The 15,667-nt window shown below is 57.9% G+C and overlaps 1 protein-coding gene across 2 annotated transcripts in view; it reads left to right on the top strand.

Moving 5' to 3' along the window:
- The window catches only part of DHX34 (DExH-box helicase 34), a 34,079-nt gene extending 21,046 nt beyond the window's left edge, over window positions 1–13,033 (top strand). For both annotated transcript variants that reach the window (XM_030807798.1, XM_030807797.1), the window contains exons 8-17: window positions 3,379–3,572; window positions 4,239–4,340; window positions 6,162–6,404; window positions 6,625–6,798; window positions 7,144–7,261; window positions 7,799–7,905; window positions 10,468–10,743; window positions 11,574–11,750; window positions 11,957–12,095; window positions 12,736–13,033. In XM_030807798.1, coding sequence (XP_030663658.1) covers window positions 3,379–3,572; window positions 4,239–4,340; window positions 6,162–6,404; window positions 6,625–6,798; window positions 7,144–7,261; window positions 7,799–7,905; window positions 10,468–10,743; window positions 11,574–11,750; window positions 11,957–12,095; window positions 12,736–12,869 — 1,664 coding nt within the window. In that variant the 3' untranslated portion in view covers window positions 12,870–13,033. The remainder of the gene's footprint in view (window positions 1–3,378; window positions 3,573–4,238; window positions 4,341–6,161; window positions 6,405–6,624; window positions 6,799–7,143; window positions 7,262–7,798; window positions 7,906–10,467; window positions 10,744–11,573; window positions 11,751–11,956; window positions 12,096–12,735) is intronic.
- The last annotated feature ends 2,634 nt before the right edge of the window (window positions 13,034–15,667 follow it).

Genomic DNA, 15,667 nt, shown 5'->3' with positions numbered 1-15,667 from the left:
ATTGGCTGTCCTGGGAGGCCTCACTGAACGGTGACATCTGGGCAGAGGCCTGAAGGAGGGGAGGGGACAGCTGTCTCTCTGGCCCTGGGTCAGGTGAGGAGCTTCGAATTAGATGGGAAGTGTTTAAGTGGAACTGGGTCCTACATGGCTGAAGGTGGCCAGAAAATTGATCAGTTGACCTGGCGGTTCTGTGAGGATCTGGAAAGGCCAGGTCCACAGAGGTTGATGGAGACCATTTTCAGTTCCCGGCCCTCCTGATCTCAGGTCTTCAGTAGCCAGTCACAAGCAGATGTGGTGCTCCTCATCCCCATGCTGTGTCATCAGGAATAGGGCGTTAATCTTGAGGGATTTGGGGCCAGCAGACCCTGTGACCCTGTCGTTCTTGTGGCCCACCTGTGGTGCACCATCAGTGTCTCAGGCACTCACCTGACGCTGCAGATGCCACCACTAGAGGCTGGGTGTGGCCTGTGGTGTCTGGCTTGCAAGGCTGTTTCAGAGAATGTGACGCAAAGTGCCCTGGTTGCGCGTGAGTGACAGGAAAGACAGGCTCTCTCGCTTGGATTCCCCAGCACTTGGGGTCATGACAGGGCCTCCCTTGGGAGGCACAGGCAGGTGGGGTACCCAAGATCCCCCAAACACAGAAAGAAGTCTTGGCTTTTCCACAGCTCAGACCCCTCCCACCTCTCTCCTCTGCACAGCGTGTCCCCAGCTCTGCCCCGCGCCCCTCTCTTGCGGGCTCAAGGATGTCAAAACTCTTCCTCTCCCTCATTCCTGAGTCATGCTCGCCCCTCCCGGGGAGCTCGCTGACTGAGGCTTGTTCATCTTGCCCAATTCTCCTGACTCAAGACTTTCTATTTCCAGCAGCCTGTGGCCCACCATGGTAGGACCACCTGTGTGTGTGTTAACACCGTTAAAGCCCCCCATCCTTGCAGCACAGCGGGGCTTCAGTGTGGGCAGGAGGCTGGATCCGCTGGACTCAGGGCTGCCCAGGCTAAGAAGATGGTTCATTTTTGTTTTATTTATTTATTTACTTTGAGATGGAGTTTCACTCTGTCCTCCAGGCTGGAGTGCAGTGGCATAATCTTGGCTCACTGCAACCTCCACCTCCTGGGTTCAAGTGATCCTCCCACCTCAGCCTCCTGAGTAGCTGGGATTACAGGCATGTGCCACCACACCCAGTTAATTTTTATATTTTTTAGTAGAGACAGGGTTTCACCACATTGGCCAGGGTAGTCTCGAACTCCTGACCCCAAGTGATCCGCCAGCCTCGGCCTCCCTAAGTGCTGGGATTACAGGCGTGAGCCACTGCGCCCGGCCTCATTTTTGTTTTGGAAGGAAACAGGGCTAGAGCAGGGAGAATCTGAACTGAGAAGCAGAAGAATGGTCTGTGAGCGCTTGCTGTGTGCCGGCGAAAGGCTCTGTGGGCTTTCCATTATTTCATCCTTACCTGCTGAGGACAGGGCCTCTGATCGCCCCCAGTGTGTAGATGGGGAAACTGAGGCTGGGCCCAGGAGGCTCCTGAGGGCATGGGGAAGCCTGGCTTTGATTGGAGGTGATGCTAAATGCCTCACACACATTATCTCCCTGAGGGCTGGGGGCAGGTGCCCCCACTTTCCCTGTGGGGAAAACGAGGCTCAGAGAACCGCTGCTCAGGGTCACAGTGAGAACCGAGAGGCACGGATGACCCTGTGCTGGGCGTCCTCTGTGCCAGCTGGAGTTCTGAACGCTTCACAGGGTGAAACACAAGGCACCCTCTTGGCAGCCTGAGGAGAGGCCAATGCTGTTGTTCCCCTGTTTACAGATGGGGAAGCAGCGGCACGGCTAGGTGGGGCCACTTGTCCCTGGTGACAGAGCTGGGGTGTCCTGGAATAGGACAGGGGCCTGCACAGTACAGCCCCAAGCCCTGCTTTACTGCCACCTTTGTTTTATGAGGCCAGCTTTTTTTGTTTGTTTGGTTTTTGAGACGGAGTCTTGTTCTGTCACTCAGGCTAGAGTGTAATGGCACGATCTCAGCTCACTGCAGCCTCCGCCTCCAGGGTTCAAGTGATCTCTTGCCTCAGCCTCCCAAGTAGCTGGGATTACAGGCGCCTGCCACCGCACCCAGCTAATTTTGTATTTTTAGTAGAGACGGAGTTTCACCAGGTTTGCCAGGCTGGTCTCGACCTCCTGACCTCAGGCGATCCACCCGTCTCGGCCTCCCAAAGTACTGGGATTACAGGCGAGGGCCACCATGCCTGGCCTTGTTTTTTTTTTTTTGTTTTTGAGATGGAGTTTCACTCTTGTTACCCAGGCTGGAGTGCAGTGGTGCTATCTCTGCTCACTGTATCCTCTGCCTCCCGGGTTCAAGCGATTCTCCTGCCTCAGCCTCCCGAGTAGCTGGGATTACAGGCATCCACCACCATGCCGGGCTAACTTTTATATTTTTAGTACAGATGGGGTTTCACCGTGGTGGCCAGGCTGATCTCAAACTCCTGACCTCAGGTGATCTACTTGAGTCCAGTTTTGTGACAGGCACTGTGGAAAGTCAGCGAAGCGTCAACAGTGGGGGCGGGTCAGACACATGACACAGACCACTAGTTACAGGACAGGTGGGCAAGGGAGTCCCCGGAAGTCCAGCATCAGCTTGGGTACCCAGAACCGGGGGATGTTTAGATGCCTGCTGTGGAGCGCTCACAGCTGGAGACAGGGTTCAGCTGTCTCCAGGTGAGACTCGGCCACCCTGGGAGACGGTTCCTGCCACTTTTCCTCTCTGTGGCCTCCCCTCTGCCCCTCCTCCCCTTTCCCTGCCTCTCCCAGCCCCTGCCCCATCTTTCTCCATGTCTTCGCCTTCTGTCCCCTCTTCCTCTTCCACTTGCACCTTGACTTAAACAAAGGCGGCAGGAGAAGAGTCATCCTGTGATAGGCACAGGAGTCAGTGCCTGCCTGTGCCAGGGCAGAGCGAGAGGGACTCACTTACAGGTGACACTCTAGCGCGGAGGAGAGATGTCCACCACGATAGGTCAAAATGAGCTCCTAGAGCAAAGACCAAGCCAGGGAAGCATCAGAGCGCTGGGGGAGCGGGTTGTAAATAGCAAAGTGGGGAACTTGGTGACAGGAGTAGCCAGCGCTTAGACAGTGTCTCCTGTGTGTCCAAGGAGGCAGGCACCGGCCACCTCCAATCTATAGATGGGGAAACTGAGGCCCTTGCTCATGGCCACGTGAGCAGAAAGCACAGCACGTGGGTTTGAATCTGTCCATCTGGGTCACGAGGCCCTTAGTGGGCAAGATGGAGGGGGTGGGAGCAGGAGGGCAGGCAGAAGGGCGGGCCGGGGCCTGGAGGGGCGAGGGCTGCGCCTGTCCTGGCACCCAGGAGCCTCAGCCCCGTGTCTGCCGCTCCAGGGAAGATGCTGATCCTGGGCTCCATGTTCAGCCTGGTGGAGCCTGTGCTCACCATCGCGGCCGCGCTCAGCGTCCAGTCGCCATTCACCCGCAGCGCCCAGAGCAGCCCAGAGTGCGCAGCAGCACGGCGGCCGCTGGAGAGTGACCAGGGTGACCCCTTCACGCTCTTCAACATCTTCAATGCCTGGGTACAGGTGAGGCTGGTGGTGGGGCCCCTCTGTCTGTCACCCTGCTCAGGGTCAAGGCCTGTGGCTCCTCCTCGTGTCCCACCCTCAGCCCCACCCTGGGAGGACCACTGAGCCCTCCCCAGACTGGGCCTGCCTAGGGAGGGCCATGTCTCCAACATCCATGCTTTCAGCTCAGGACAGCACGTGCCCAGGCCCGGGGCTGAGAGGAGCCTGGGATTTCTGAAGCACTGATGAAAACCTGTGCCATCTGGAGAAAGTCCAGACTCCTTGCGGGGCATCTGGAGATCCAGTATATGTCCCTTAAGTCCTCGCCCTAACCCTGGCCCTGTAGTGTAGTGCTGGGGACCCATCAGTGCCAAAACTACCCTGGCCCTGCCCTCCCGGGGCTCACACCCCAGTGCAGGGAGACAGACCACTGATGTGACAGTGACAACCCAGAGAGGGCTGGAATGGGGAGTCCAAGGGGCTGGGAGAGCCCAGCGGGGCATCTAACCCAGTTTGTGGGTAGTCTGGGAGGGCTTCCCATAGGAGGGGGCACTGGGGCTGAGACCTGGAAGCAGGAGAGCAGGTGTCCCTGAGGGATGCCTGTGTTGGGGCTCTGGGTGCTGGGTCAGCCCCTCCCTCCCCGCGCTGGCCGGGCCCTGACACCCTGGCGTCTGCTCCTCCACCCAGGTGAAATCTGAACGGAGCAGAAACTCTCGCAAGTGGTGCCGCCGCCGGGGCATAGAGGAGCATCGGCTGTATGAGATGGCCAACCTTCGGCGCCAGTTCAAGGTGAGGCTCGGTAGGAGGAGGAGTAAGGCCGGCCCCACCCAGGCAGACGCGTGCAAGCACACTCCAGAACACTGCTTCCCCCTCCCGGACAGTGGTCAGACCAGAATCCCACCCTGCACCCACCTCCCCCACCACCCGGTGACCAGGCATTGGGGCAGCTGGGCAGAGCAAAGGGAGTGGAAATCCAGGAGGGCTTCCTGGAGGGGTGGACAGAGTCAGTGGACATGCAGCATCCTTGGGAAGAGCTCGCCCTCCAGACTGGGGATGCTGAGCTGGCTGCATGGGCATGGTGTTGGAGGCAGCCTACAGTTGTGGTTGGGGCCGGCACATCTGGAACCAGACACGCCAGCCACGAATCCTGGCTCTGCCATTTCTGACAGCGTGGCCCCGGGCGTGTTACTGCTTGTCTCTGGGCCTCAGCTTCCCCTCGAAAAAAAGAGAGGATAAAAATAGCACTTGCCAGCTGGGCGTGGTGGCTCACGCCTGTAATCCTAGCACTTCGGGAGGGCGAGGTGGGTGGATCACGAGGTCAGGAGATCGTGACCATCCTGGACAACATGGTAAAACCCCGTCTCTACTAAAAATACAAAAATTAGCCAGGCATGGTGGCACGTGCCTGTAATCCCAGCTACTTGGGAGGCTGAGGCAGGAGAGTCGCTTGAACCCACGAGGCGGAGGTTGTGGTGAGCCGAGATTGAGCCATTGCACTCCAGCCTGGGCAACAAGAGCGAAACTCCGTCTCAAAAAAAAAAAAAAGATTTGGGTTTCTCCTGTGCCCACATAGTTGTGCAGCTTGTTTCATGGATACTCTGTGGCCGTTCTCCATCTGAGTGCAGAAAGACCTGCTGTTAGGTCCTTTTCTGTGGTTGTATCCATGGATTGAGGATAGAATAAAAGGGTTCCTGGTGTAACCCATTCTCTTTGGTTTGAGATGGGCAAGCTGAGGCCCAGAGTGAGCAGTCACCCAGCCAACACCTCTTGTACCATTTCTGGGGTCCCGGTGTCGGGGACCACAGATGCCCTGATTGTTCTGAGCATGGGTCCTGAGTTCTCTCTGGCTGCTAGAGCAGTGTTCAGGCTTCATTGGTCCCCAGATGCTTTGAGAATCTAATGGAAAGTGTGAGCCCTTTGCACACACATGTGCAGACACACACATGCATACACACACGTGCAAACACGCACACATACACACACACACACATGCATGCACAATCTCCCATGTCCTCCATCGGTCAGGGCTCAGCAGGAAACAGAGGGTCCAACCAAATCGGGTCACTTGAGGAATGTTGACAAGATGTGGGCATGGGGAGGGCAGGGGTCTCAGATTTTATGGGTCACAGGCAGCTGGAGGGTCTGTTGGGTACAGATGCCCAACCCCGCCGAGCCCCCTCCACTCTCCACTTGGTCATTCTGGGATGAGGCCCAAGACTTTGGCATTCCCACCAAGTGCCCAGATGCCCCAGGGCTACACTTGGAAGCACTAGTGCAGGACGCCCACCAGGGCTGTGTGGGAAAGCAGGGCCCCCCAGATCCGAGGGGCAGGTGGGGCAGTCAGCAGAGCCTGGAGCCAGCTGTGGAAAAGGCACTGGATGCCCCCGCCTGCCTCCTCCTGCCCCTGGCCCCGGCGTTCCCTCCGCCGACAGTGAGGACAGCTCTCCCTCTGGAGCAGCGATCCATGCCCAGCGCCATGTGAGGGGCTGCTCTCATTCAGCCCCCTTTGGGCACTAGCAGCCCTGCCACTGGGAGGGTCCCCATTTCCATACGAGTCCAGAGCCCACTGAGCCTGCCCTGAGGCCCTCACCCCTACCCACCTGCCCCTAGGAGCTGTTGGAGGACCACGGGCTGCTGGCTGGAGCCCAGGCTGCGCAGGTGGGGGACAGCTACAGTCGGCTGCAGCAGCGCCGGGAGCGCCGGGCCCTGCACCAGCTGAAACGCCAGCACGAGGAGGGCGCGGGGCGCAGGCGCAAGGTGCTGCGGCTGCAGGAGGAGCAGGATGGCGGTTCCAGCGATGAGGACCGGGCTGGCCCAGCCCTCCCAGGGGCCAGTGATGGCGTGGACATCCAGGTGGGCGCTGTGGGGTGTGGGGGTAGGTGGGTGGGGTTTACCAAGGTGGGCCTTGGCCTCTCCTGGGGGGTCCCAGGGGACATGGCCCTGTCCTCATTTCAGGAGCCGGGTTTCCATGGACGGTGCTTGGTACTAGATACCTGCAGAGCCTGGGGGTCTGCGGATCATGGTAGCAGCCCCTCAGGTCTCCTAAGACTCTGCCTCCCTGTGCTCCCCCCAGGATGTGAAGTTCAAGCTTCGGCATGACCTGGCGCAGCTGCAGGCTGCCGCCAGCTCAGCCCAGGACCTGAGCCGCGAGCAGCTGGTTCTGCTGAAGCTGGTGCTGGGCCGGGGCCTGTACCCGCAGCTGGCCGTCCCCGACGCCTTCAACAGCAGCCGAAAGGACTCAGACCAGGTGGGGCCTGTTCTGCCCCGTCCTATGTTTTGTCCTCCAACACACAAACCCTGAGTGTCTGTCCTGTGCCGGGGATGCAGTGGTGACTGAAACAACCCTGGTTCTGTCCCCATGGGGCTCACAACCCAGTGGGAGGACAGACCCGTCCCCAGACAACCCAGAGTGGGCAAGGCTTGGGGAGTCAAGAGCACTATAGGAGCCCACAGGGGGCATCTGCCCCAGATTTGGAGGAGTCAGGGAGGGCTTCCTGGAGGAGGGGACCTGGGCCAGAGTGTGGAGGAGAGGCATCCTGGGCAGAGGAGACAGCAGATAGGATGGCCTGTGCTTTGTCTCCATCCTCCGCAGATTTTCCACACACAGGCCAAGCAGGGTGCTGTGCTGCACCCCACCTGCGTCTTCGCTGGCAGCCCCCAGGTGCTGCACGCACAGGAGCTGGAGGCCAGCAGCTGCGATGGAAGCCGAGGTACAGTGAGCCCAGGCGGAAGGAACCCCCATCCGGGATGTGAGGGGCAGGGATACCGTGAACTCCTGGGCCCCTCTGGCTGCAGCTCCCACACCGGCCCAGGCTGGTATTGACAGGGGCCCACAGGAGGGGAAGTTCCAGGGCCAGGCCTCCCTGGGTAGCCTTGGGTGACTCACCTCTGCTGGGCCTCACCCTCCCCATGGTGGTGATAGTCAACCTGAGCCAGTGTGGCTGTGCCCAGAGTGAGCACCAGTCAGGGGGCTTGTCCTATGGACTCTGTGAGCTCCCAGCTGGGTCCTGCAGAGGGAGGCCCCCCTGGCACCCGTGTGCATGGAAGGGTGTCTCGCTGCAGGCATGGCCGCGTGCTGGGAGTCACATTCAGATTTGGCTGACCTTCTTGTCTGAGCCAGGCCACCAAAGCCATGCCGTAAGCATATTCTTTCTACCGATGTGTACATTGACCGGGTGGGACAGGCGGGCTTCTGATGGGTCTGGGTGAGCCAGGGTGGGCCTGAGTGGTCCTCCTCAACCTTTCAGATGACAAGGACAAGATGAGCAGCAAACACCAGCTCCTCAGCTTCGTGTCCCTGCTGGAGACCAACAAGCCGTACCTGGTGAACTGCGTCCGCATCCCTGCCCTCCAGGTGGGCCTCTGCCCCACTCCGCCCCCATGCCCAGATATGAGAGCTGCGTTGCCCAGGGTGGTGGGTGGGGGCACCGTGTGGGCTTGGAGGGGCCTCTTGGCACCTGGGCTGGCCGCAGGCGTCAGCCTTGGGCCGTTGCTGTGGCTGCTTTTTCTCTCATTCATGGACTTGCTCAACAGTTAACCTGCTGAGTGCCTGCTGGGTGCTAGGCGCTGTGCCAGGTGCCAAGGGCGCAGCAGGGAACCAGGCATGAAGCCCAGCCCCTGCCCTCCCGGGCTCCAGTGGCAGGGGACAGTGACAGCAGTAGCACAGTGACACCCTGAGCGACGTGTGGAAGGGTGGTGCTGGGCAATAGAGAGTAGGGTGGGGGTGAGGGTGGACACAGGGTGTGGTACAAGATAAGGCCACCTGGTGTCCCCAGGCAGAGACCCAAAGAGGAGAGCGTGTGGATCTCAGGGCAGAGTGTTCCAGGCAGTGGGGTGGCCTGCACAGAGGCTCCGAGGCAGACATGTGCTTGGCGTGCAGTCAGCGGGGGGAGTGTGCAGAGATGAGGCCAGAGAGGCGAGGGGGACAGGGCCCTGGGGGCTTCTCAGCAGAGCGGGGACAGGGTCCCAGCCAGGAGGGCCGGCAGCCGCCAGGAGGGAGAGGAGGGTGTGGCCCAGGTAGAGGCTGAGGCCGAACTCAGATCATGGATGCCCTTGCATGGGCACTGGCAGCAGAGCCATGGGCCCCATGGCAGCCACTGCCCTGCCCCTAGTGCTCCTCCAGCGTCTTCGTGATCCTAGGCCTGGCCTTGGAGTCCTCACGCAGCCCTGTGGGTCTCCCTTTATAGAGGGGACTGAAGCTCAGGCAGGGGCGGGGATACGTCACCTGTCTTAAGTCACACAGCGAGCAGGTGGCCAAGCCAGAGCTCCCGGGTCACACTACCCTCTCCTGCCTCCCGGCTCACTACCAGCACTCCCTGGCTTGGGTCCCAGGGAACGTGGAGGGAAGAGAGGAACCTGCGGGCTCCCAGAGCCTCAGGGTTTTGTTGACACCGTGATTGCCACCAACACCACAAAAGCCAGCTCAGCTCAGTCACTTCTGTGCGTGTCCAGAAGTGTCTCCATCCTCCGCAGATTTTCCACACCTCCCTCGAGCCCGCCTGGTGGGCCAGGCACTGTTAGTGTTCTGGGGCCAGGGGTGCAGCTGTGGTCAATGTCAACCAAACTCCCCACCCTCGTGGGGCTCAGATAGGATGGTGGAGGCAGATGGTAAACCAAAAGGGTGATGCCGGGTGCTTATGTGAGCATGGGAAGGCAGGCAGCACGCAGGCCGAGGGACAGGATTGGCGACCAGCCGGGCCGCAGGAAGCAGAACAGACCTGCTACCTGAGGCGCTCTCTTCCTGCACTGGACCGCTTGTTGAGAGAATCTGGCCAGCTCACACCTGGAATCCCAGCACCTTGGGAGGCTGAGGTGGGAGGATGGTTTGAGCCCAGGAGTTCAAAGGCAGCCTAGGCAACATAGGGAGACTCTATCTCTACAAAAAATTTTAAAAAGTTAGCTGGGCGTGGTGTTGTGTGCCTGTAATCCCAGCTACTTGGGAGGCTGAGGCAGGAGGATTGCTTGAGCCTGGGAGGTCGAGGCTGCAGTGAGCTGTGATTGTTGACACTGCACTCCAGCCCGGGTGACAGAGTGAGACACTGTCTCAAAAAATAATAAGCCGGGCGTGGTGGCTCATGCCTATAATCCCGTCACTTTGGGAGGCCGAGGTGTGTGGATCAGTTGAGGCCAGGAGTTTGGGACCAGCCTGGCCAACGTGGTGAAACCTAATCTCTACTAAAAATACAAAAATTAGCCGGGTGTGGTGGCGAGTGCCTGTAATCTCAACTACTTGGGAGGCTGAGGCAGGAGAATTGCTTGGACCCGGGAGGTGGAGGTTGCAGTGAGCCAAGATTGCACCACTGCACTCCAGCCTGGGCAACAGAGTGAGACTCACCTCAAATAAATAAATAAATAAAGGAAGCAAGGAAGGAAGGAAGGAAGATGGAGAAACTTCACATTCACATAAGCAGGCAGAACATTATATGGAGCCCTCCTGTACCATCCCCGGCCTCCAAACCATCCACGCATGGCCAGTCCTGCCCTTTCCTCTGCCCTGGCCCCAGCCCTGAGAATTTTCCCCAACATCTTATGAGCCACAGCACCGGTAATTACAGCGCTGACTTCTGTCCTCACAGAGGAGCATGTGCTCAGGGTCTGGGCTCTCCCTGCACGTCATGTGTGTCTGAGTGCCTGCTGTCCCTCTGCCACCCTGCCTGAGAATGCAGCTGTCTCTCTCCCAGCACGCTCCCATCTGTCGCCCTGCCACCCCAGCCCCCTTCCTTGACTCAGCGGCTGCCTTGTTCATGCTGTATCCCCAGCACCCGCAGGGGTGCCTGGTACAGCGGGTAGATGGGTAGGTGGATGCCTCGCATAGACAGGGCTGGTGGGTGGGCAGGAGCCCAGCCGGGCAGGGCCTGTCTCCAACAGCGCCCTGCCCCTCACACCTACTCCCTGTCTTCTGCCCTGTCTCTTCCAGTCCCTCCTGCTTTTTAGCCGGTCTTTGGACACCAACGGTGACTGCTCCCGCCTGGTGGCCGACAGCTGGCTGGAGCTGCAGCTGGCAGACAGTGAAAGTGCCATCCGGCTCCTGGCAGCTTCCCTGCAGCTCCGTGCCCGCTGGGAAAGTGCCCTGGACCGGCAGCTGGCGCACCAGGCCCAGCGGCGGCTGGAGGAGGAGGAGCAGGATGCGCCAGTCAGCCCCAAGGAGGTGGCCACCCTGAGCAAGGAACTGCTGCAATTCACAGCATCCAAGGTACCCTCCACCAGGGTGCCCGTGCCTGCCTATGGCTAGAAGGGGCGTCCGCCACTGGGCTCGAGCCTCGGGAAGGCCTGGCTTCCCGTTCACTCCACGTGGGCACATTTGGGGGTTTTCAGGCCACAGAGGTTCAGTCACTTACGCAAGGGCACTCCACTGGTCTGGGTGGAGCCAGGATTTGATCCCAGGAGCCTGGTTCCAGAGGCCACGCTACCCACTGCTGCCCTGTTTACTAAGCACCTTCTGCAAGCGTGGCTGATCCCCCCTTGCTAATAGTCAAGGACGGGCAGGGTGTGAGAGGGAAGCCCTGGGTGTCTGCTTTTGGATGGGAAGAACTGAACTGAGCAGACTTGAAACCAGCCCCCGACTCTTAGGTGGGGAGTGGAAATTGCTCCTGGTTCTACTTCATGTGGGTGGGGTGGGGAGAAGGGTGCAATCCAGGCTGACTTCCTGGAGTAGAGGGGCTTGAGGACAAAGGGGCAGGAACCCAGTGAGCCATGGAGAGGGGACCAAGGCTGACGTGCTAGGAGGAGGAGGGGGGAGGCGGCCAGACTTGAAGGTCAGACTCAAGGTCTGAATGGGGTCCCACCAGTGACAGGGGCAGAAGAGGGGCCTGGGGAAGGCAATTTAGATGGGAGTGGGTTATCAGGTATATTCTAGACAAACCCCTGGTCATGCGTGTCTGCAACCAAATTGTGATTGGCTTAAGCATTTGGCTCACATAACTGCAAAGCCCGAGGGAGGGCTTCAGGCACAGCTGGATCCAGGTGCTTTGACGGCATCTCCCTGAGTCTCTCTGTCTTGATTTCCTGTCTCTTCTTCCTTAGATTCCTTACAGCCTCCGGCGGCTCACAGGGCTAGAAGCCCAGAACATGTATGTGGGACCTCAGACCATCCCAGCCACCCCCCATCTTCCTGGCCTCTTTGGCAGCTCCACCCTGTCCCCCCACCCCACCAAGGGGGGCTACGCAGTCACCGACTTCCTCACCTACAACTGCCTCACGGTGAGCATGAACCCTCCTTCCCTGAAGGTGGGATTTCAGGAAGACCCCACCCCTAACCCCACCGCCCCGTTTCACCTTAGTCGAGGGACGTGGTTCCCAAGTGGGGCCCGTGGCCCTGAGGGCTTCTGGGAAGGGTCCCAGGGGGGCACTTGGGTGGTGGGGTGGCACTTGGTGGGGGCCCAGCCCTGACAGCTGGCCTGCTGCAGAGTGACACAGACCTGTACAGCGACTGTCTCCGAACCTTCTGGACCTGTCCCCACTGTGGCCTGCACGCGCCCCTCACACCCCTGGAGCGCATTGCCCATGAGAACACCTGCCCCCAGGCCCCACAGGGTGGACCCCCAGGTAAGCACAGGACTGTGGGGACCCGGCCACCTCTGCCCGGCCATCTCTCCATCCCATGATGGTCTCCTGTGCATGTGGGCACTTGCTAGAGCTTTGAGGACTGACAACCTCCACCCGCTGGCCCTGGCTGGTGCCACACACAGGCCTTTTCCTGAAGATCAGGAGCCCAAGGCAGGGAGGGCCTGGAGTGCCACCTCTGTCTGCCTGTCCCCTGTGGTGTCTCTGTGTTGCTGTCTTTGTCTCTCTGTGGCTATGTCTCTTGTTATTTTTCTCTGTCCTGCAGCTATCTCTGCCTTGGTCACGTCCACCCTGTTGTCACCCAGGGATGCCACACACTGGGGTTCAGTGGGGGAGACAGCACTGGGGCCACATGCCCCCACCCCAGGGCTGGCTCTGTCTGCCTGTCAGTCTCCATGTCTCTCCTTGTGTCTTTCTCTCTGTCTCTCTCACTGGCAGGGATGCAGAGTAAAGACAGACCTGTGTATTTTTATTAATCTGGGAGGGCTTCCTGGAGGAGGCAAAACTGAGTTCTCCAAAGGCCAGGAGAGAACCTGAGCCCCACAAGTGCCTGGCATTTGGGTGCGGGTAGATCTGTGCACTGGAACACCCACCTCACAGCCTCCTCCTTTTCCTCCCTTAGGGGCTGAGGAAGCTGCCCCTGAAACCCTCCAGAAGATGTCTGTCCTGCAGAGGCCCTACCACTGCGAGGCCTGCGGGAAGGACTTCCTGTTCACACCCACAGAGGTGCTGCGCCACCGGAAGCAGCACGTGTGAGCCGGGCCAGGAGCCCTGCCCACCTCCCCGCAGCCCGCCTGCCCTCCAGCCCAGGACTAGGGGCAGGACTCTTGCCTGAACCCCCAGCCTGGGCTTAGCCCTGTGGTCCTGTCCCAGTGCAGAGGGCCTGGAGCGTGGATTGTGAATAAAGCCTTACCTGCCGACACGCACTGTTAAGCCTGCACCTGCCCATCCAGAAATTAGCAGCTGCCCTGTTACTCCTCCCCAGGGTCTAGCTTTCCTTCTTCCTGCTGCAGGGTGCTGCCTGAGGGGTCCTGGGTAGGAGGGGCATTAGAGCCAGCAGGGACCTCCCATGTCTCCCGATTCCAGGTGCAGGTTCTTAGCACCTCCGCGGCCGCTCTCTCGAGTCCATCCTCAGTCTCTGCTTCTCCTTGAAGTAGGGGGACCCTGAATTTGCCCATCCACCTGGGTCACTTTGAGAGTTGTGCAGGGGGGCTGTGGGCACTGGTGTTCATGTGGGACACAGGCTGCACCATAAGACCCACTCACAATATAAAAAGAAAAGAACAGGCCGAGCTGGGCATGGTTGCTCACGCCTGTAATCCCAGCACTTTGGGAGGCTGAGGCGGGTGGATCGCCTGAGGTCAGGAGTTCGAGACCAGCCTGGCCAACATAGTGAAACCCTGTCTCTACTAAAAATACAAAAACTTAGCTGGGTGTGGTGGCAGGCATCTTTAGTCCCAGCTACTGGGGAGGCTGAGGCAGGGGAATCGCTTGAACCTGGGAGGCAGAGGTTGCAGTGAGCTGAGATCACGCCATTGCACTCCAGCCTGAGCGATGAGAGTGAAACTCTGTCTCAGAAAAAAAAAAAAAAAATCAGGCTGAGGCAGGTGGATTGCCTGAGCTCAGGAGTTTGAGACCAGCCCGAGCAACATGGTAAAACCCCATCTCTACTAAAATACAAAAAATTAGCTGAGTGTGGCAGCGTGTGCCTGTAATCCCAGCTACTCGGGAGGCTGAGACAGGAGAATTGCTAGAACCCAAGAGGTTGCAGTGAGCCGAGATCGTGCCATTGCACTCCAGCCTGGGCGACAGAGACTCCATCTCTAAAAAGAAGAAAAAGAAAATGAAAAGAATAATAAAATCACTCAGGAGAAAAAGGAGGCATGGCATAGGAATGGAGGAGGACAACCTGTAGGTCCTACAGATGCGAAAAGGAGAAGGGAATACGATCAACAACGTGCCGCACAGAAATTCACTCATTTGAAATGGAAAAAATTATTGAAAGACACAAACTACCCAAAGCTCATTCAGGAAGAAACAGATAACGGGAGCAACTCCATTAAGGAAATGTAATTCATAGTTAACAAAGAGAACAGGCCCAGACGGGCTCCCTGGTGACCTCTACCAAACATGGAAATTATACTCGCCCATACCCACTTGGCCACAACATAGGGGAGGACGCCTCCTGACTGATGTTATGAGGCCAGCATTATCCTGCTGCTAAAACCAGGCTATGACAATGCAAGAACAGAAAACTCTAGGCCAATACACCTCATGAACATAGACACAAAAACCCTAAATAGAAGTTCAGCACATCATATTTAGCAATATATAAATACAGAGCATCATGGCCAACTGGGGCTTATTCTAAAAATGCAAGGTTGATTTAACATTTGAAAATCAATCTGATTCACCATATTAGAAACAGAAAAAAAAAAATAGTCTGGGCATGGTGGTTCATGCCTGTAATTCCAGCACTTTGGGAGGCCCACAAGGGTGGATCGGTTGAGTCCAGGAGTTCGAGACTGGGATGCGGAACATAGCGAGACCCTGTCTCAAAAAACACAAAAATTAGCCAGGTGTGGTGGTGCGTGCCTATAGTCCCAGCTGCTCGGGAGGCTGAGATGGGAAGATCACTTGGTGTCAGAAGGCAGACATTGCAGTGAGCTGAGATTGTGCCACTGCACTCCAGCCTGGGCAACAGAGCAAGACCCTGTCTCAAAGAAAAAAAGTACATAAACTCCTAGTTTGGCTGGGTGCGGTGGCTCACGCCTGTAATCCCAGCACTTTGGGAGGCCGAGGCAGGCGGATCACTTGAGGTCAGGAGCTCGAGACCAGCCTGACCAACATGGAGAAACCCTGTCTCTACTAAAAATACAAAATTAGCCGGGTATGGTGGTGCATGCCTGTAATCCCAGCTACTCTGGAGGCAGGAGAATCGCTTGAACCTAGGAGGTGGAGGTTGCGGTGAGCCGAGATTGTGCCATTGCACTCTAGCCTGGGCAACAAGAGCAAAACTCTGTCTCCAAAAAAAAAAAAAAAAAAAACCCTAGTTTTAGGGAGATGGATTTGGGACTGATTTCCCATCTCCTCGGCTCCCCATCTGATTAAAACCTTCTTCCTTGGCAATACTTGCCTTTGTGATTGGCTTTCTGTGCGACCAGCAGCAGGACCTGGACTGAACCCCTGGTTTTTGGTAACAGATTCATTCAACAATTTTTTTTTTTTTTTCTTGAGACAGGGTCTCGCTCTGTTGCCCGGGCTGGAGTAAAGTGGTGCAATCTCAGCTTACTGCAGCCTCCACCTCCTGGGCTCAAGTGATCCTCCCAAATCAATCTCCCAAGTACCTGGGACTACAGGCGTGTGCCACCATGCCCAGCTAATTTTTGTGTGTGAATAGGTTGTTTGGTTTTTGTGGAGAGAGTTTCGCCATGATGCCCAGGTTGGTCTGGAACCACCGGGCTTCCTTTCTTTCCAAGGAAGAAGGCTTTAATCAGATGCGCAGCCGAAGAGATGGGAAATCAGTCTCAAACCCATCTCCCTGACTAAAACTA

This window comes from Nomascus leucogenys, unplaced genomic scaffold, assembly GCF_006542625.1.
Source record: "Nomascus leucogenys isolate Asia unplaced genomic scaffold, Asia_NLE_v1 Super-Scaffold_241, whole genome shotgun sequence".
Classification (NCBI taxonomy): Eukaryota; Metazoa; Chordata; class Mammalia; order Primates; family Hylobatidae; genus Nomascus; species Nomascus leucogenys.
This window is presented reverse-complemented; position numbering and strand designations above follow the sequence as displayed.